At 34.5% G+C, this 21,977-nt stretch overlaps 1 protein-coding gene across 1 annotated transcript; it reads left to right on the top strand.

The window, feature by feature from the left end:
- The first annotated feature begins 401 nt into the window (after positions 1 to 401).
- LOC129003434 (A disintegrin and metalloproteinase with thrombospondin motifs 7-like) lies at positions 402 to 21,486 on the top strand. The gene is made up of 25 exons (XM_054431728.1): positions 402 to 459; positions 3,714 to 3,832; positions 4,392 to 4,488; positions 4,748 to 4,890; positions 5,706 to 5,850; positions 6,535 to 6,728; positions 7,232 to 7,321; positions 8,113 to 8,237; positions 9,299 to 9,448; positions 10,203 to 10,349; positions 11,025 to 11,169; positions 11,692 to 11,793; positions 11,874 to 12,083; positions 12,527 to 12,638; positions 13,144 to 13,268; positions 14,379 to 14,499; positions 14,967 to 15,093; positions 15,859 to 15,979; positions 16,779 to 16,919; positions 17,785 to 17,903; positions 18,651 to 18,858; positions 19,223 to 19,276; positions 19,952 to 20,149; positions 20,845 to 20,931; positions 21,400 to 21,486. Exons 1-25 carry the CDS (start codon positions 402 to 404, stop codon positions 21,484 to 21,486), a joined length of 3,225 nt encoding a protein of 1,074 aa, XP_054287703.1.
- Positions 21,487 to 21,977: the final 491 nt, after the last annotated feature.

Below are 21,977 nucleotides of genomic sequence, written 5' to 3'. Positions count from 1 at the left end.
ATCGGAACTAATAGTCCAGGTGTTCAGTCTGTTCTCGAAACTGAAACTCAACCTGGTTTCCTTCCGGCTTTAGAGAGCCATTATTTCAAAACTCCAAAATTAAAATTTTACTGTGGTAGTGGTTGGTAGAAGTGGTAGAACCCTCTTAAAGTCCGAGAAATGATATTTCCATATACAGTACATGCCTGGGCAGTGTTTTTTTAAATTTAATTTTATTATTTATTTTTTTTTTTAGATTTTGGCTTTATTATGTAGACATTTATTAGAAAATTATATTTTATGAGTGTACTGGGTCTGAAAGGGTTTTAATATTTTAGTTATAGTATTTTATAATTATTTTTTTTTTATAAATTATAATCACATCATTTTTGTTCTTTTTATTTTTGACCGGCAGCAGGACTATGTCCACGGCCACCTTCAACTCCAGGCCGCAGCCTGGTAGTATTGGCAATGACGCAAGTAGGGTTGTTTAGTGTCAGACCATAAGATAACATGGCAGACAGGGGACATCAGCTCATTTATTCACACTTTATTGATTAAAATTAAAATTTATGAACATAAATTTATTAAAATATTGAAAATAAAACATAGGCCTACAGAATTGAAAACCAAAAAAATATGAATTGAAAATTTGTATCTGTACAAGCAAAGTCAATATTGTCATAGACCAGTAACCAAGCTTTCTTAAATACACAAATACCATTAGCTTCTCCCAAAACAAAACACAGCTGTTACAACCCTACTTGCGACGTTGCCACTTCGACGGCCGCGGCCTGGAGTTAAAGGCGGCCATGCTACATCCATATACACGACCATGGACTTTAAGAAACAATTCGTTGGGATGAATAAAAAAAGCTAAAAATGTTATCTTGTGTTTGATTTCTCAGAACTAAATTTAGAATTAAATTTAGTAATAAACTCAGGTTTTTTTTACAGTGAAATATAATATACTAGTGTCCTTGTTGCTCGAATTCGAGCAATTTCTAAGTATTAGAGTCGTTGTTTTAAAAGGAATAACGTTCATAATTTCTGATCACTTTAAAAGATTCGATCAAAAGATTATGGAAATATTCAAGATGAACATAACAGAATATATTAATTTATCCAGGCTCTCTCGCTTTTCCATTGAAATATTTACGCCAACCCGAATTCAAATAGTAAATATTTCATTTCAACCATGTCAGTAAATGTTTGTAGCAAACTGTAAAATTAGCAAACTTATCGACTGTTTAAAATTAACATATGTTTTTCTTCTCACTTTTAATTTCTGACAACAGCTGGAGTTACATAACAATTTTTGTTTCCCATGTTAATCTTATGGAGAAATACGAAACTTTAAAGGGCCCCAGGTCCTCACTCTCTGATTATTTCCCTAAAAAGAAAGTTTCCTGCACAACTTCATGTTACGCTCTTTCCAATGACACCAAAAACATGTCAATCGGTTCAGTAGTTTAGGAGGAGTAATTGTCACAAAAAACATGCTTGCGTATTAAATAAGTACAAGCTGCTATACCCGTGCGTTGCAACGGGAAGAAAATGTGACCCAGAAAGTTATTAAAGTGGTGCCGATGTGTGTTTTAAAATACAACAACTCTATGATTTAGTATGAAAATATAAACTGATTTGGGTACACTTCCATATCTGTTGGCACAAACAACCGAATGAGTAATATTGATTATTCGATTGTTTAATTTGATATATCGTTTGGTTGGTTAGGTTAGATTAACCTTACCTCTAACTAAACAACTATATATCGAATAATCGTTAACAAAAGTGTAAACCTACTTACTTTCAAACCCCTACTTTTAATGTTAATAGATCCAAAAGAACATGACTACATACCTTAGTGTAGCAATAGCATCAATTGCTTCATATTGATGCTTCATGAATGACATCTTTTACCATAATTCTTCAATTTTAGTCAAGCCTCTTTATACGTAGCTTATTTAAAAAATTACAAAATGAAACTTTGAGCAATACTTTACAAAACGTATACAACCTTTCTTTAAAACCAAACATAACCCTCCTCAATCTACATAGAGCGCCACAAACATGTTTTTCGAGTAAATAAACAAACACCAGTTCATTGTACTGACCAGCTGTTTCATTAAATAAATTAAATTAAATCATCTAAACTTTAGAAGCATGCCAGGCGTAGCCCTTTGGAAATCAGCCTGTGTGGCAGAGCCCTTAAGAAATTCATCCATATCAATACTTTTCGGCAAATCTACATACTCTAAGCTTCATTTTGATGTGCCATATGCCTATATTTTTATTTGGTAAATTACCTTAACCGTTAAAATTTGATTGTATCACTTTAATAATATAATAGATAGATGTGCTAACCGACATATACAGTATATAAGGTTATGAATATATGAATATATATATATGAATTTGAATGGATGGTGTTTTTGACTTCTAGTGACATCAAAATGAAAAAGTAAATCGGTACCGGGTCCAAGTCTTACCATGAGACCTACAACGGTAATAGCATATTCCCTATATTAGAAATTTGCTAAAAAAACAGTGTCCTTGTGGTGGGGACAATTTTTTTCAGGGTAACTTAATCCATTGTAGGTACTGGAACTAAATAAATAAAACGTGAATCCAAAGAAATTATTCCCATGGCAACATGGCAGCTGACAGCACACAATCATTGCAACAATCACTTCTTCAAGATATAACAATAGCCCAATATCTGTTATAGATATTTTCTTCATTTCATAGGGTTTTTCATTTCTTTAAGTTACCAGTTACCGGTATTGTTTATTACAATTTTTTATTTGATAATCAACGGTTAGTGCAATTTACAATGAATACATCATACCACAATCTATAATAAATACAAACAATACAATTACAGCACCTGATATATAACAATTCTTGATTATTGATTCTTCGTTAGTATCTTTGATGAAACCGCTGGTAAAACATCAATTGATTGATTGGATATTAGCTTGCGCAGGTGTGCTGCCAAACGTTTTTCAGCTGTCTGATAATGTACTATTGTTCTTTTTAACTACCTATCATGTGATCATTCAGCCTTACCATCAAATTTACAGCTGTGAAACAAAACAAAACAGTTCTAAAATTTCAAAAAATTATAAATTCTAATAATTTTTCAATTTATGTTTACATTTTAAGAGTGTAATTTGAAATAATGGTGCTGAACTTAGTTTTCTTACAACTCTGTTATGCTTCAATATTAGTTAATTTTAATTTTCTAATTGGTTCATGTACTGTAAATGTTGAACCCACAACTGAAATCCATGTTGTTCATGGTAGGTACCGAGTAGAATATAATTGTTAATGGTTTGTATGTATTGATAACTAATTGATTTATAGCATTTACACAAAAGGCAGTACAATAGTAGGTACCTATCTAAATTGGTACCTATTTTATTACATGTACTTCTAATTTATTGCTACCGAACATTACCCATTTATTCTTACAGATTTTTAGGAAAAGCTACGTCATTAAAATCTAAAAATATACAATATTACAAATACACAACAAAATATGGTACCTCGTCTGTCTTCAGTCTTTAATAGTATTTGGAGGGTTACTATAATTTCAGTTCATAAGACCAATTGACAAATCCAACATGACATTGGACAAGTCATCCACTGTATGCGTTGGTCTGTTCATAAATTTTAGAAGTGTTTTTAACTGTTCTTAGGGTTGAGGCTTTCTATTTATTTTTTTATAGGCCGCTATACACGGGATATAAAAGATTTTCACGTAGTCGTCCCTCAGAAAATTCACTCAAACGAATCGTTCAATTCACATTTCTTGAATCATTACTATGAACCATCTGTGAGGAAAAAGGTAAGACTACTTTTGTAATAGGTATATAGGCTACCGTACCTAATGTGTGTGTACTGTACACATATAGAATACCTAGCATATTGTTCAATAGTGGTAGGTTGTGAAAAAAAGATGTGGAAATGATCATTCTTTCCGACCTAGATCTTGGTGAACGATAGTGAACACATGGTGAACAAGTACAAGTGTGACAAGTACATGAGTGATAGAGAGTGAACTAATACTACTTACGATCAACACAATAGAAGCTGTGTGCCGTAATTGTTCACAGTGCTCGTCCCATTTTTAATTCAGTTATATACCCACAGCTCCTTATAGTTAATTTTTAATTTTGACTAGGCCTATCAAAAATATTCCCTAGAATGTATTAATTAATATGGCAAAACAAAATTTTCTGGGTCAGTTTCTAATTCTTTTATACTGAAAAAACTTAATTGTATTAATTTATATATCAATATATACCTTTGAATTTCATCCTCCAAAAATGTTGTGTAACATAGAGTAATGGATGTAATAGAGTTTGTCAGTATTTTACTCGTTTTAATTCTTTGGGTGTTTACAGCGCAATCTAGATGGTGAAAGAGTCTACTATAGATTGGACATCAACGGACAGCCTCATATCCTAGAGCTGGAACCTAACCCTCATGTTACGTCGCCAGGTAAGCATATCTAGTACCCTAGACTCTCGAACAAGTTGAAAAATCCAACTTTTGTAATATCATGATCCTGGTCCTACACGAAATTCTCGAAAGACCTTCAAAGACTGATAGTCTATTTTATCCTCAATAATGTGTCGATGGGGAGGTGTGATAGATGTATCCAATCAATTTTGACAGCAACTTAAAAATCATTATATGCTTTTGAAGACTTTACAACAGTTTTTAGTCTTTCCAATTGTATCATCATCTTTTTTGTCAGGAATGATGGTGGAAACCAGAAGAGGAAGCAGAGACGTGAGTGGTTCTACGTTCCAACGGCCACGTAAACATCTCTGCCATTACCGAGGCTCTGTGCGTGGACAACCTGGCTCAAGAGTCGCTCTGTCTGGCTGCGACGGATTGGTAAACAACTTACAGATACTTCTAACTAGTCATATTATTGTCGCATCTCATAATGTAATGACATTAGTTCCATTTTAAACCTAGTATTGGGGTGATTTTTCTTATTCAACCGTATTTTACTGGCATGTAAATGTTGGAAACCAATTACATTAAAACTAATTTTGGGATTTATCAGTGAATATTCTGATTTTTAGTAGAAAGGCTACATGGCTGCACAGTCAGGGTGGTAGGGGAATCTCATTCCAGTAAGGAGGGGAAAAGTTGGAGGGAATCCCAAAGATCCCAATTGCTCAGGGTGGTAGTGGGAGGCGAGACGTGCTGTTCAGGTTTAGGGAAATATAAAGTATGCAGAAGAGGATTGAAAATGGCCAAAGTCTGAGAAGAATGTTTTTCCCCGTAAAGTGGCCTGGAAAATAAGTCCCAGACTTATGCCAGTAGTAGCGGTGGGAACAATTTGATATGGCCCCAGCCTGTCATTCCAGTACTAATGTACTCATTCAATTTAATTTCATTTTTAATTGTTTAAACTATGAGTTTTGTGTATCACATAGGGCATTGATTTTCTTTCTTTTTCAGTAACAGTACATTTGTAAATATATCTGATTTTAATTTTTATTAAGATTATAGTTTACTCATTCAGGAGTTTTTCTTGGGTGCAAAGTAAACAACAATGAAGAATCTTCCAAAACGCACATCAACTGTCTTTATGGGGATCATTTCCATTGATAGTTTTTATTAATTTTAGTTATGTCACCTTTACGCTGGGTTCTTTTCTTTCTGGAATGTAAATGATGTTATCGTTTGTATTCATACAGGTTGGATACGTACGCACCAAGGATGGATTGTTTTTTGTCGAGCCAGTGCACGGAGATAGTCCAGAGGAGGGGGAAGAACATGTCCACGTTGTGTACAAACGATCCCTCGACAACTCCCACAACAAAACATGCAATGTTAAAGGAGGTAAAAGATAGATTAAACAACCATTTAGTTCTGGAATTCACTCAGTACTACTAAGACTGTTCTGTTGAGAGTGAGTGCCAGGTGTCAATTACCCAGTCCTAAACCGGATGGAAATCACTTTAGTTTAAACTAGTGAATGAAATAAGAATGATAGGAGAGGTCAGAAGTTAAAGATTTCTGTTACACAAGTTTGGCATAATTATTGTTTATCAAACTTTGACTACGGTTTTTCAAAACACAATATAATGTAGTTAGTATATTTAGTGTTTGCTGTCTTATAGCACCCCTAAAAAAAAAACACTTTTCGTGATGTTTACTCGAGTCTCTTAAATACAGTATCGGGTTGTCAATGAGGTCAGTAATGAATTATCAAGTTTTTGCCAAATACATACCATTTGAAATTGGTACTATTGTTGTGGTACTATTGAAATTTTTAGCTATGTTGCTGATACAAATTTTCCCGACTATGATTGTTTTATGAATCATTTTCAGTGGGCTAACAAATTTGCCTACAATAAAAGGGCAAGTTAATATACATTTAAAATAAATCCAACAATAATTTTTTTTGCTTTCAAATAAGTTATACTTTTGGAACTTAATTTTATGGCACCAATTTAGAATCAACAATGTCTTGTTTATTTCAATAAATATATGTTTCACGTCTACCGATGTATACTTTTAAAGCACCTGAAGACTGGTGGGCCATGTGGTGTAGTAGACTGCGCTCGATGCTGGAGACAAAGGCACTCGAGAAGCGCTCGGAGGTCGGAGTGACCACTCAACGATGGTACGAGGCTATGGTCGTGGCTGACAGGAAGTTCCTTATGTTTCACAAAGACCATGATGTCGAAGAATACATCATCTGTATCATGAACATGGTGAATGTTATATTACATTTGGTTATTCTTAAATGCAATTTTTTAAATAGTATGGGCTTAAACAATTGACAGAAAATCATACCAGCATTGTTGAGTTTTGGTATGATGTTTTTCCGTGACCGCAGGAGACGTTGATGATGAATTCAAGACCTCGGAAGATGTACAATATTTTAGCGAGATCGCGTAAAGCGGTGACGTTGTTTTCCGTGACCACGGGAGACGATGTTGATGACTTCAAGACCTCGGAAGACATACAAGATTTTGCCGAGACCGTGGGAAACGGTGACAAGTTTCCATGATCGCTGGAGATGATGAAAAAAACCTCCGCAAGAGGGTTAAGGATTTTGACGCGATAACGGCTATTGCCTTCTTTAACATCGACTCTGGGTATTTTCACTGTTTGTCAGAAAGGGATAGTTTCACAGTAAAATTGTACAGGTTGAGTATGTTATATTGCATGACGATCGAGTGTCAAAACCGACATATATTTTGCTATGTTTCAGGTCTCAGATTTTTATCACGATGCCAGCATTGGAAATCTCATTGACATTACAATTGTCAGGATTGTTTACCTTGAAAAACAAGAGAATGAGGTATGACAGTTAGTTACTTGATATAACTATAAATAAAGAAGTCTCATATTTTTCAATATTTTTACACAGTATTGTATTTTGGATTAATTTGAATCACAAATTATTTCTTTTACAAGGTTATTCTTGTATATTTAGTTTTTTTTTTCATGATTATAAATAATGATAAAGTAGTATCCCCCAAAATATTAGTCATAGTTATTTAAAATGAGACCCCTTCCAATATCTACCATTTTATTTGCATACAACTGAATAGTCAAGGACAGTCAGTTTTGTGGAGTTAAATATATACGGGGTGGCCGAAAAGTCCCTGTACACTAAAGGTAAACTCAATTGGTGTTGATTAAAATCATAGAAATCTATTTTAATCTGAAATTTATTGTAGACTACACCTGATTAAAATCATAGAAATCTATTTTAATCTGAAATTTATTGTAGACTACACCAGTAAACAACATTTTAGTCCAAAACATCGGCATGCATACCTCCATTGTCTCGGCAAAGCTTGACTCGACGCCAAGTTCGTTGGCTCTTTTATTTCAGCATTTCCGGGGTGACTCGTGCAAACGCCCTTACTCTCTACTGGGTGTCACCGCGTCCTAGGGCTGTCGCGATGGTTGAGAAGGAAGGTGAGGCCTTATTCTCTACCCCCACTGTTCCCCTACTACTCAAGTAATGAATATTTGCTGATCAGTCACGTTTAAACAGTGTAATATGTACTGCAATATTGTGTAAAGGGACTTTTCGGCCACCCTGTAGTTGTATAGATGGATCTTGAATGTTTTATGTTTCAGCTAGACCTGGAAATCAATACAAGAGGTGAAAACACGCTGAGTAGCTTCTGTAAGTGGCAGAATAAGATGAACCCTAAGGACCACAACCATCCTAACCATCATGACATTGCAGTATTGTTTACCAGGTAGGCCTAATCATTGTGAAAAATACTTCCCTATTGAGTAGTGTTAAATAAATGTTACATTCATAATATTTACAATACCTATCTTATAATTTTTGGCAAAAATTAAAATTGTTTGTGCATACAGTAACGAATATTAGTTATTGCAATAATTATTGTGAATTAGCAATAAAAGATTTAGCAATAAACACCTGTTTGGAATGATAAATTATATTTTTTTATTTATATAGTTTACATTTATTGGTTTGCATTCACTCAAGAGTAGTCTGGCCAAACTTGCTAGTGGGCAATCACCGAGGGCCCCGGGACTCTAGCCCTTGAATGACTTATTTCATGTACCTTCGGCATATTTCATGTACTAAAATTTCATTATGATGACATTGATCTTTGTCTAAATAGCAGGAATCGATAATTACATTTGCCATCATGACGGATATATATCAACAATTTTGTGAGATCATTGAGGATACAACGATATTGTCTTCGTTATTAAGGGAGATTTAAACAAATTTTCCACAATCAACAGGGGATTCATGATTATGTCACCGCGATCAAATTTGATTTTCTCAATTTTACAACAATTGTGGGATACGATAATGATGGCTTCCAATCTCAGGGAATATTATCACGATCACGAGAGTCGATGATGGTGTCTTTGCAATTATGATGTTACTAATTTTGATGCAATAACGGGACACAATGATGATGTCTTTGCGATTGTGGAAGATGTTCTTAAATTCGCCGCTATCAAGGATATCATGGCGGGTGGTGATAATGATGTCCCCACGCAGGATAGTAACGATAGTAGGTACATCCACTGCAACCACAAAGACATCATCATCATCTCCTGTCATTTTGGAAAAATTTAACATCCTTCTATATCGCAAAGATATTATTGTTGTCTTTTTAAGAATTAGTAGGCATTATTTATTAATCACTAGTAAAAACAAATCAGAGTTTCAGAGGTTGTTTAGTGGCCCTAAGTGATTGCTGACTAGCCAACCTGGCCACACCCTTCCACAACTGTTGCTATCATGTTGTATTGATACAGACTGACAGTGTAGGTACGACATCTGCTCAGAGGAGGACAACTCGTGTTCACTGCTCGGGTTGGCCAACCTGGGCTCTGCCTGCTCGGACACGCAGAACTGCTGCATCAACGAGGACGCAGGGCTGATACTAGGAGTCACCACAGCGCACGAGCTTGGTCACACGTGAGATATTATACAGAACATGTTTTTAAGTCATTGGGAGGAAGGGTGAGAGTGATGATGTCTTAAAAGAGTTTAAAAGGTCATCTCTTAGCTATCACAGCATTTCTCTTGTTAAAACCATGTCATACTCAAAGTGTAGATTAATTTAAATATTTTGTTGTATGATTTTAAGTTTAACATAATGGTAAAATTTCACAAATAAATATACAAAATGCTATTATACTCCTTATTAACTACATGAAAACCAATGTTTAAATTAAAGATAGTAATAAATTTAAATTGTGAAATATAAATACAAGTTGATACTGTATATGAATTACCCACGGTAATTGATAATGATGATGAATTATATGAGACCTTTAGGAAATTGAATACATGATTAGATTCAATACCATTAGTGTAACAAATTGTACCATTCCTTGTACACAAAGAATAAACACAATATGATTATGATTATCGGTATATGCTCTACAAAATATTGTTAGCTTATTGTGGTTATAATTGGTTTATAGTTAATACAAAACCAAGTATTGTTTGTTTTCCCAATATAATATATATCAATACATTAAGTATATAAACTGTATATCATTTATCACTGATGTGGAATAAATTTATTTACTCTTGTGAATTTAGAATTGTTGTGATAAAGATAACGTTTTGCGACGTTATGGTGCCCACTTCAACAATATACATTGGCATTAATCAAGTTTATAACCAAACAATTAAGCTCACTGGTGCTTATGATTGTCTACAGACTGGGTTGTACTCACGATGCGCCGGATGAGAGTGGTTGTGAGGCGGTGGCGCCGGGCGGTGACTCTACGGTCATGAACCCGACTGTGACTGGCGCTACCAGTGCTTGGTCTTCTTGCTCCCGAGGCTTCATCACTGGACTCTTTGAGTGTGTATACTTTTACAACAAATCTAACAAAATGTCTAATCAATGCGTTAAATCTAATAATTCATACCGAGTATACGTTACAACCTTCGACAACTATTTCACTCCACTTTGATTTAAGTAAATTCATTGCAAAGCTAAAAGTAGTGTGTTTGATTTGTGAACATTTTTATACATCACTTTTGGACGTAGTATGAGAATTATATTTATAACGGGTTTTACTGTTTGAACGAATTATTCTATGTAAAAAAGAACATTTTTAGAACTGGTTTGGATTAGATTTTTATAATACTAAAACAGCAGGGTGCGTATTTTAGGGTGATGAGTGTTTAACAGATGACATGACAGTTTTGTAACTAAACCTTAATATCAGCTGGTTCTTAATCATGAGCATTTAAGATAAGCCCAATGATCAATGGGTCTTGGCCCGTTGTGAACCAAAAAGATTTTGACTCCTTCGTAAGTGGTGAGAATGACCAATATTGACAGAATGAGGTTCCCCAAGTTCAAGTTATTTCTTTTCTGCTGGAGATATATTGTGTATATCAACTGTGTATTGATGCAAATTAATTGTTGTGTAGAGTTTAAAAAATGAAAACTATTTTACTTCTACAGATTCACTCATTAGAACTGAGTATATGTCGTTACATAGTTAACAAGTACTCAACTTTTCTCCAGCTCCCAGATGGGAGAGTGTATGCTGGACGAGCCCAAGGACCATGCATTCCCCTTGGACGAGATGCCGCCCGGAGCATTCTACAATGCTGATGAACAATGTACCTTCCTGTTCGGGCCAGACTACATGCATTACGACCAAGGAGGGGTAATCACTTGTGTTATACAGTATAAACATTTATGTACTAAACCGCAAATACTACTGCTTTGCTGTTAGGAATTTTCATTCATTATTGCGTCGGAGACATTATACTGGTATTTAAGTAATAGTATTGACTATTTATCTACTCTATTTTTCTACTATATCTATTAACGTTAACAAATGTGGGTTTATCTTAACAAACTACGATGGAAACCATTTTGGTAGCTAATTCATAATGGTACAAATACAAGACACTTTCTATTTGTAAATTAGTTACCTAAACAAATAGTATATTACAAAAAATATTAATAAAACATGGCAAAAGTCTCTTTTCAACCCTGGCTCAACCAAATATTTGTATGTTACTTGAGCTCTTGTCAAAAAGAGTTTTCAGGTGATAAGATATATACTAAGGTATTGTGTATAGGGATAGGTTCAAACACAACTTTTTACTCAATTAAGACCAAATATATTTAAATGACGGATAATATAGAACAAAAAAATTTTGAGAGATGATTTTGTCCTCAGGACAAGATGTGTAGCCAGTTGTGGTGTAAGACGAGAGACGCAGCTTCTACGATGTCTCTGGGAGATCCACCTGCGGAAGGAACAAACTGCGGCCCAAACAAGGTAAAGAATATCAGAAATAAGGTAAAAAATAATCAAAAATAAGTTGTTAATCATTATTCTGAGTATGTTTCTCATTGCAGTGGTGTTTCAACAAGGAGTGTGTGGCTCAGGGACAGCGACTGGCAGCAGTCAACGGAGAGTGGGGAGAGTGGAAGGGATGGAGCGAGTGTTCCCGCAGCTGTGGCGGAGGAGTGTCCGTGAGGGAACGGAAGTGTGACAACCCACAGCCGCAGCACAAGGGACGCTACTGCCTCGGCCAGCGGCATGAATACGCAATGTGCAATACACAGGTATAACTTGGCGACCGAAGCTCCGCAACTACTGCTGTCAGGTCACTGTGACTTTATTTATTTGCAACCTTGTTGCTGGAGGCTCCACACTTCAGTGACTTATAGCCGTTAAGGAGTGAGGAGAACCTGTTGATATTTAGTGCATATCTAAAAAGGAAGGTAAAAGGTAGATTTGGAGTCATTTCCCTTGAACATCGTCATTGTCATACCGTAAACCATTGCTTAGAGAAGATAGAACGAAGAAATGGATGCTTTGGAAGATTTTTCAAATTACAAATTAGATTTTTAATTTTATTTTTTTTTGCAATCCTGATAATCTTATTGTTTAGACATTTTAATCCTGATATTCACTACTAGAATGAATGTTTTAATTTTAGGCAAATAATAAAATTTTAAGTAGAGTTTAAACTAATTCATTATTGCATCTATTATTTCCTTCTAAGGACTGTCCTCCAGGGCCTGCATTCAAAGCAACACAATGCTCTGAGTTTGATGATAAAGCATATCAGGGATTGATACATACTTGGAAACCATTTGATCCACCAGACTCAGATCGTAAGTTATATGTTTTTGTTGATTACCAATCTTACTAATTATGTTTATTATTTTTGTTCAACCCCAATAGATACAGTAAAACTCTGATAAAATAAAGGGAGCGAGGTAGTTTAAGATGACAGTTTAACAGTTAATCAATGGTTTAAATTTAAAGGCTAGGTTCAAAGAGATGTTCAACAGTTTACGTTATAATAATTTGTGTCATCTTCAAATGTACAACTAAATAAACAAAATATATTTCTTAAAATAATTGAAAATTGATAAAACTTCATCTTTATCACAGTAAGAGATCTGTGTCGTCTTGCTCCATTTCATTCTGTTAGCCAACTACCGAACCTCATTGGCAATTTTTATTGCCTAGGTGATTTTCAAATTGTTTGGATATTTTATTATGGTTTTGGTTTAACCAGATGCGGTTGAGAGGGGTTTTACTGCAACACTTGATTCTAAATCTTGAATTTGCTGTATAAGTTATTGTATTTGTAAATACTTTTTTTATTTCCAGCAAATCCCTGTGCCTTGTACTGTATCAACGAGCAGAACGTATTCACCAAGCTCGCTCCCAGAGTTAAAGACGGGACTCGATGTAAACGTGGCACCAAGGACACTTGTGTTCAAGGCTCTTGTTTGGTACATAACATACTTTAAACTATAAATTAATACATTAAGGAAGAAGAAATGGATAAACAACTAACCTACAAAGAAAAAAGTTTCAGGAAGTTGAGAGCAGAAAGAAAGTTCAACACACAATAAACTTGATATTTCACCCCATACAGGCTTCTTCAGAGGAAAAATGTACAATGATGATGAATTAGAAATTATAAACTAAGTGACTTGCATTAGTGTTTTTCTTCCAGCCAGGTAAATACTTCTGGAAAACAAATTAAAACGCCGCTAATAAACTACAAAGACTTCCGCTGTTAACTGGTGGGCTAGTAATAATAATAGAATACACATTTAAAAGAGAATTATGTATGTACTAGAAGTGTGCAAACCTCAGAATCTTAATGAAACTGATGTTTTGGATAAAGCTTGAGTTTTTTTCAAGCCAAGCTTTTTAAAATAATTAATTTGACTTAGTACCACATAGTATAAATTAAATTGTCACAAATCTTCTGTTCAAAATACAATTTAATGTTATGATGTATTTAGAAAAGAAGTATCAAATTTTGTAATCTTAAATTTGGTGCATCACTAAATTCATCACTATGTTATCACAGTAGTATTGTGATCAGTTCCCTTGGTCGTATGGACATCATCTACGTCTTCCGCGATCCTGGAAAAACCACTATTGTCTTCTGTAATTGTAGAAAAATCCTGGACTCCACTACAATCATGTGGACATTATCATCTGCCAGTGGTTGTGGCAAGATCTTAGACGTATTCTGTGATCATGTCATGTAGACATCATCATCTTCTCTTTATTGTCGTCCTCCATCAGAAAAGCGTGAGATTTAAATCATACGATCTTGATATGCTGTAAAAACTCGGCTTGAACTTGATTTTATGACTTGGTATTCGATCTCTAGGGTTTTAAGGCTGGGATCAGCTCCAGCACGCACACCTCTAATATGTACTATTTAGAACACAATTTTACAAGTTTTAAGGTTGTCTGTAATTCCCCCCCCCCTCCCCACCTGTAAAACAGGGTTTGCAAGGGTGTAAGTTACACCAGAGCTCGTCTGACAGAAAGACATGCGTAATAGGTTTATCTTCATTTCATTAACTATTTTGGTTCAGGCTGTCGGATGTGACTGGAAACTCTTCTCTGATGCTGTAGAAGATGTTTGCGGGGACTGTGAAGGAGATGGAACTCTTTGCACCATTGTTGATCAAACAATCAAAACTATCCCGAAGAAAGGTGGGTGGTACAACCTGATTGAACTGTTTATTTGTGATTTTCATTATCACCTGAAAAATATTCATGGTTAAAGCAACAAAAATGACAGTTTAAATGTACTCAACAACCAAATACTGTATGTTTTTTGTGTGTTTTTGGTTTTCACAATATAAATAATTAATTTAGAATCTGCCAAATAATAAATATATTATTTCTGCATTGATTGCAGTCTCAACAGATTAATTTTTAAAAATGCTTAAAAAAGGTTTGTTGGTTTGAACAAATCTAATCATTCTGCAAACAGCGAAATGAAAGTTGAAATTTGATTTTGAGATATTAAGTATTCATTCTCAACACCAATTTTCACATAGTATCATTCTAATTGTAAATACTAAATTATTTGTTGTCCATGAGTCAATAAATATAGTACATTTTTTATAGATTAACTTGTATATGCACCTACCTAATATTTTCATTCTCTTCACCAGGTTATGCTGAGTTAGTTGTAGTCCCCCCTGGAGCAAGAAATATTCACTTTGAAGAGTTAAAGCCAACAGGGAACATGATTGCTGTCTCGGCAATAGACAATAAAACATTTTACGTAAACGGAGGATAGTAAGTGAAATCCGATTTTAACATTTGTAACGAATAAAGTTTATTTTAATATAAACAAACACTGATATGCTGGTAATTATGTTCTGTGATCCTGGAAGAACAGAAAAAATGTGTTAGCAGAAAATGTAATCACTATTACGGAGATGCTTAACATAGCAATCTCCGGTGTATTCAAAATTTTATGTAATCATCAAGAACCAAGCAAAAAAACCTTTGACGACCATTACCCATCAGAAAAACGTACAAAGTTAGTAAAACAAAACAAAAATATACCCCTTTTGCAGCAAAACCGCAGGCAAATTTCCATTCCACTGATTGGATTTTCACCAAAATATTTCCTTAAACATATCAAATTTGTTCCCTATTTAAATGACATTAGGACACGTGTACTTATTTACTGCCACAAGGAAAGACAAAAGTCATTTTTTTTTAATGCTAATAGCTTAGTATAAAATTTTAAAAAAATGCCAAATTTGTTTATATCCATAACCTAGCAAACTACAACAGTTAACTTTTCTCCCATGGGAATTTCAGATATGTACAGTTTTTTAAATTTTCTCTGTAACCTTTGCGTACAATTACGCTTCAACATACTAAATTAACATAACTAATTTCAACATACAAATTTTGTTCCTATAAAAATTGAACAATCTCGTGTTTTAAAGGTAAAAATTAAATAAAACCAATATTTTTGAAAAAATCTCATAACGCTCTGTTTTTATAACCACAGTATCATAGTTATGTTCAAATTTTGAATTATTGCAGCACTGAATATTTGGAAGGAGAATATGATTTTGGAGGAGTAAAAGGAGTTCATGAAAAGCCAGAAAAAGAAAAAGGTGAAATCCACATAAAAGGACCTATTGTTGAACCACTTGTTTTATGGGTAAACTAACAAACATAAAATGTTTTATCCACAATTTTTGTTAAGACCATAAGGAATTCAATAATGAGTACCAGGGGACCAAGCATTGCTCGAGGTCTTTGATTTGTTCAAGAGGTTAAAAAAACCTATAAGCCTACAAATATTTTCAGTATGGCCACGATTAATTTAGTTTTAGTCAATTCGTTTTTGGTAGACATTAGACTCATTTTTAATTTACCTAACAAACTTTTTCATGTGGACGATCAATCTATATTGAAAATTTCTACAATAAACTTCATTATAAAAACTCATGTATAACATCTGTTGACCGTTATTGCGGTAGTCACTGAGATCGCGGAACATGGCATCAATTCCTGCGGCGTATCGTCGAAAACTACACTGATCAGTGAAGCATCGGCTCACAACTATGAATCTAATTCCTTTCATCCTGACATATTCTCTGCTGGTGCCGAGACCGAGGACATAGAAATTCTACAGATGAAGACTTTAGATACCTGCCGTGCCTTAGAACAAGCTATCTTAGAACAAGCTCGGTTGAGGATATTGTCTGCAAGGATATTCCTGTGGAGGTTCCCTAGAAAAAACCTCATTTATTTGTTCCTTTTTCTTGGGAATCTTCTAATTCCTCTCGTCTTTAGACACAACAGTCTCTTGAACCCCCGACAAGCTTTATGGGGAAAACCTACACTCTAAGGACTTATTTACTAACGTAATTTAAGCACAGTTTTGATAAAAAGTGTTGAGATTTCAGAGATTTGATTCTTCACCTACTGTTCTAACAAAATAAATTCTACTTCAGGGGGTCTTCTTTGAGGATACTAATCCAGGGATGAAATACTCCTTTTCGATTCCATCGGAGAAACCAACTTACTCTCCCAAGTACCACTGGGAGTTTGCGGATTGGGGTCCTTGTTCAGCACGATGTGGGGGAGGCACACAGGTCAGTTGTGTAGACTTGTTCAGAGTATTTTGGTATAGATAATCACAAGTGTTTGTGTTTTCGTAACTACAGTGGAACCTCATTTAACTGTTACCCTCTGCACCAGAACTACAATTGATAACAGAATTTGTTAGTAGCAGAAATGTCATGTATGAGGATTTAAATTCTTAAACACATGCAATGACTTTTGATGAGAAAATAAATAAAAGTAAGTACTATATACCATGGATTCAATTTAAAATAAACACAATCGCAATACACATGGCAATTTTTAAATGATTGTTTGAAGGGGGAATTATTGAAAAAAAAGTTGCCTTTTGTAAGGGAAACTTACCACAGATCTAATTTAGAAACAAAATTGACCTTACAAAATAATTTATTTCTGTAAATCAATTGTGTAAAGGAGGGTTTTCCTAGCTACCGAATTTGGCTGCTGAAAATGGCTGTGGCATTGTAAATCTTGCACAACCTTCGTTTTTTTAGGACCTGCCGAATTCAGCAGCTAAGAAAACCCCTGTAAATATCTGACCCTAGAGTGAACAGTTGTTTCGAGAAACTCTAGCTAGTAAAACACACCTTTAATAGTCATGTTTGAATAATTATAAGCCTTTTCTAAACTTTTTTCCTCCAAAATAGATTTGGACAACAAGAATCAAAATGATTGAACTAATTAAATAGAAATGCTGAATATTAGCTAAGTAACAATCGGTGTAATTAAGATTCCTAAAACCACTTTCTTATCAACAGAGTCTTTCTACATACATTATAAAATCAGAATTAGTGCAAAACAATTTGTTTATTATTGTTTTGTTTAGTATTCTAAGGATGTTCCAATTAACAAAAGATGAGCATTATCTATTTACAGCTTATGAAACAAATCTGTGTGGAAGAGCGAGATGGAAAAGTTAAAGATTCATATTGTAAGGACAAGCCCAAGTCTGAACCCAGAGCGAGAGCCTGTAATGACCAGCCTTGTCGCACAAGGTGATAATTTTCCTTACTCTTTGGAACTACGTATGTTATAGGATAGGATTTTATTAAAAAATGTCAAAAACGCTTTTGTTTGACTTTTAAAATTTCCTATCAAACAAGATCTAGATAAAAGATTTTCTTTTATTGATTCATAGAAAGATTTCCTGTGAATTGGCTTTTACTTTTAGGACACGCTGTATAGATTAATATACCATCCAAAATGTAGTCCAAATTACAATGAAGAATTTAAGACTTCTACATTGTATAAATTGCATGATGTTCTCTATTTAAACCTCCAAATACCTTAATCCGTCAATGTAATCAACGTCACCAATGAGCGGCGACCGGTTTCAACCAAACCTCAGGCAAAGAAAGACATAATTCACTACAAAGAGGTCGTCAAAAAGTTTTAAAATACCGTACGCAAAGAAGAAAACTTAACACATTTTTTTAAATTAACATAAAAATTACACATTACTTAACAAAAAGGTGTTTAAGTGTTCTTCGTTACGTATTTTTAGACTTTCTGACAACCTCTTTGTAGTGATTTAGGTCTTTCCTCGCCTGAGGATGACCTCATTGCTGGATTGAAACCGGTCTGTGCTCATCGGTGACATTGATCAAATTGACGTATTAGGGTATTTTAACGTCTAGTAATAATTTAAATTGTTATCAGGAGGCAAAAAAAAAAAAAAAATAAAAATAAAATAAAACATCTAGTTGAATAATATAGGTTTTTGTATTTTTTGCATTTCCCAGATGGAAGGTGTGGAAGTGGGGTCCGTGCTCGGGCTGTCTGTTCAGATCCGGGACTCGTACGAGGCTGGTGGAGTGTGTGAAGGAGAGTCCGACGCTGACCGATGACGAGGAGATCATCACGGAGCCGAGTGAGTGCTGCGGAGAAATGCCCAGCAAGTCTCAACTGTGCAACTCTCCCAAGCCTTGTACGGATAATATCACCAGTAATGTAAGAGTCACTGAGTCATGGTTAAGTTGTCCAGAAGTAATGTCTAGCAAGGGATTCCATTCGTGAACCTTTAGTATCTTTGTATCATTAGCTCGTAGCTGTTGTGCCGATTGGACAGGCATATTCTCTTGAATAAAATTACCCATTATATGTCTGTTGTTTATGCAGTCTTGAATAAAGACCCTCGGAGAGCAGATTAAAAAGTCCTCAGATTATGTGCTTCAAAATTCCAGGAAAACTGTATAAATCATAAGTTGACTTGTCGGTCAAATTGTTAGATTTTATTTTATTGTAACTAATCCGATCATAAACAGTACTGATGAACAATAAGGTCCCTTAATTCTCATGTATTTGCATGTTACAGCTTGCTAAAAAGAGAGAAGTACTAGTGGTGCCGATGAAAAAGTGGATTGAAAAAGTAAGTGTGCATACCGAATATGTTCTAAATATTCAGCATCATTACTATAATGGTTTAAAACTAATGTAAATGACGTAAAGTATTACAAATCTATATAAATGTGTTGAAGCTGAAAAAGTACAATTAGTATAAGTGATTAAATTATGTGAAAATACAGTAACTAACTACAGTACTTGGCAAACACCTACATTGATAAATATTGCAATTCTTCATAACAAAGTAGGACTGTAATTCGAGAGTAAAATAATTATATCAGAGAATAATGCACTACCCGTTACCATTAAAAACTTCTACAACAGTTTTTCATAGTTTTTGTGTTATTAGAAAGTGCTCCATAGGGAATGAGCTATTACCATAGGTCTCATTGTAAGACTTAAACATAAAACAGCTTTGAAGTTTGATTATTTTTTTTTAGAAAAAACTTAAAAATCTTAGATTGTAGCATCCGGTGTCATCACTAAATTCTCGGTCTTACAGTGAGATCTGCGTTAAATGGCTATTTACAAAACCATATGTTTCCCCCATTCTATAATAGGCATCCTAGAATTGGTGAAGCTATTGGTTTTGTAAATACTGCAAATACCGATTTGACACAGCTCTCACCGAAAGACCAAAGAATTCAGCGGAAACACAAGAAACATTATTAAAACAACAAATGTATGTACGGGGGTTTAGAGGGAGAACGAGGCAGGAGGAAAGTCGTTCAGTGACATGTCAAGATCCACAATAGTCCCAGTCAAGGATGTAGTCCACTCCGAGACTATACACTTGCACGAGGTCATGTTGGACGAGAACCACCTCAACTTGACGGAGAAGGAGTTCGAAGAGATGGGAGATGAGGTACCCAGCAAGGTTCTCTCCTGTGAGATGCAAGTAAGTAATTCCGAGGGTTTTTTTTCCTGCCCAGTGATTTTTTCGTCCACTCACATCCTTCGACGCTAGGCTTTAGCCCAGGATTGTTTTCACATTCTAGGCTTGAAGATTGAAGTATTATCACTTTGATGAAATCCATTGGTGATTGGCTGGATTTGAACCTGGGACCTCGGGGACTGAAGTTTGTCGTCCTCAGGGGAACAGCTTGCCCTTTCTCTGGCCTGTGATTATAATTGATTACCCTCAATTGTTATTTGTTATCCTTTGTGTTCAGCAGCTTTTTTGTTGGAGCTAGAAGTATGTAATTTTTTTATATAATAATATTTCTCAAGTGGGAGGTGTTTAAGGTTTCTACTACTACTAGCTGTTGTTTTCTGATCTTCAACTGGGAAAACTTTTGAATAGTAAACTAAATTCATCACCAGTGGGTTTTGTTGTAAATATAGCTGGTTTAATTTTATTGCCAAATGTATCTGTCCTTTTATCGCTCTGGATATTAATTAAAATTCATTGTAGTGGGAACTGTAATTTGGAACTGACGACAGGTAATATAAAACCAATTGCAGTATGAATAGATGAAGATTAAATAATTAAATAAAAAAAAAAAACAATACGAGTAGTTACACTCCTTTCTGATTAGTGGTGATAACAGTTTACGTTCATACTTTACAATGAGATGCTATTTTATGCTGCAGAATCTGACAGGTAAAGATGCATTGGAAAGACTACAGGAAGTCATCCATGGGCCTGGCTATAATAGAAATTCAACAAAAGTATCCATGGTAAGTAAAAATTATAACTGAGCAATTAAAATACTCTACTATAATTTAAATAATTTAATTATACGATCTTAATTTGGGTAATTTAATTTAAATATTGAAAAAAATACCCAGTAAATCCACAGTGAAAAACATCTTTTGTAAATAGTTTGCAAAAACAATGTTTGTTCTCTGTTGGTATCTATATTGAAGACTCTAAGAGGTAGACGATCTTGACACAGCAAAGTGCGTAGTTTAAGAAGAAGAGTGAAGGACGAGCGTAGAATGAAGATAGATTTGGTACAGACAAAGACTGACAGAATGTAAATCATCTTGGAAAGCACATTGTGGCAATTTTTATAGAATTTATTGAAATTGAAAAATTTCTTTACTTCTATATTTATATAAGACCTTTAACTTGTTGCATTTTCACTAAATTATGAAATAAGTTGTTTTTTTCTTTGTAATTGTTACAAAATGTTTCCTGCACAGGGAGACAAAGGAGAAAGAAAATGCCAAGTTATCATGCAACTGACGGGAGCTAGTTGGAGATCTTTATTACAAACAGTCCCGTATTGAACCTCTTTCTAAACTGTTTTCTAACTTTGTGTACCTACCAGTTTCAAGAACTTGAATTATAATTACCTTTTTTGTTGCCTTTGTTCTCGACCCTAAGGTTTCTATTGCATTGGGGTGAATACAAACCTCTTTGCTCAAGAATGAAGGCAACAAAAAAATATAATGTGTTTCCTAACTATTTGCAACTATTCCTAGATACAAAAACTGCAACTGTTTGCAGCCAACATTTTCTTATAATAGTCATGGCTATAGTTTATACAAGGTTTTTATAACCTTGTATAAGGTTTTTATAGCCGTTTTCATCACTAGGAGCAAAAGTGGCTCTTTTTGGTGCGCAATCATGTTTTAAATATGTACCAAAAAGACACTTTTGCTCCGTGTGATGAACAACTATTTTCATCATACTGTGGAAATAGCCTTCCAATTGTTACAAAATTAGAACACATGATTTGAGGTTATATAAAGTTGTCCTCAATGTTTATATTTCTGTT

The sequence above is a fragment of the Macrosteles quadrilineatus genome, unplaced genomic scaffold (assembly GCF_028750875.1).
Source record: "Macrosteles quadrilineatus isolate MER2022 unplaced genomic scaffold, UCM_ALF_1.0 Scaffold_9__3_contigs__length_116548681, whole genome shotgun sequence".
Taxonomy (NCBI): domain Eukaryota; kingdom Metazoa; phylum Arthropoda; class Insecta; order Hemiptera; family Cicadellidae; genus Macrosteles; species Macrosteles quadrilineatus.
Note: the sequence above shows the minus strand (reverse complement) of the source record. Positions and strands in the feature narration are given on the sequence as shown.

What these genes read in the sequence shown, in the direction of transcription:
- LOC129003434 (XM_054431728.1), top strand. Translation starts at nt 402, where the DNA reads ATGTCCACGGCCACCTTCAACTCCAGGCCGCAGCCTGGTAGTATTGGC. An exon ending in CAAACTGCGGCCCAAACAAG is followed by an intron (nt 11,794 to 11,873) that starts GTAAAGAATATC and finishes TTCTCATTGCAG; the next exon opens with TGGTGTTTCAACAAGGAGTG. An exon ending in TGATCCACCAGACTCAGATC is followed by an intron (nt 12,639 to 13,143) that starts GTAAGTTATATG and finishes TTTTATTTCCAG; the next exon opens with CAAATCCCTGTGCCTTGTAC.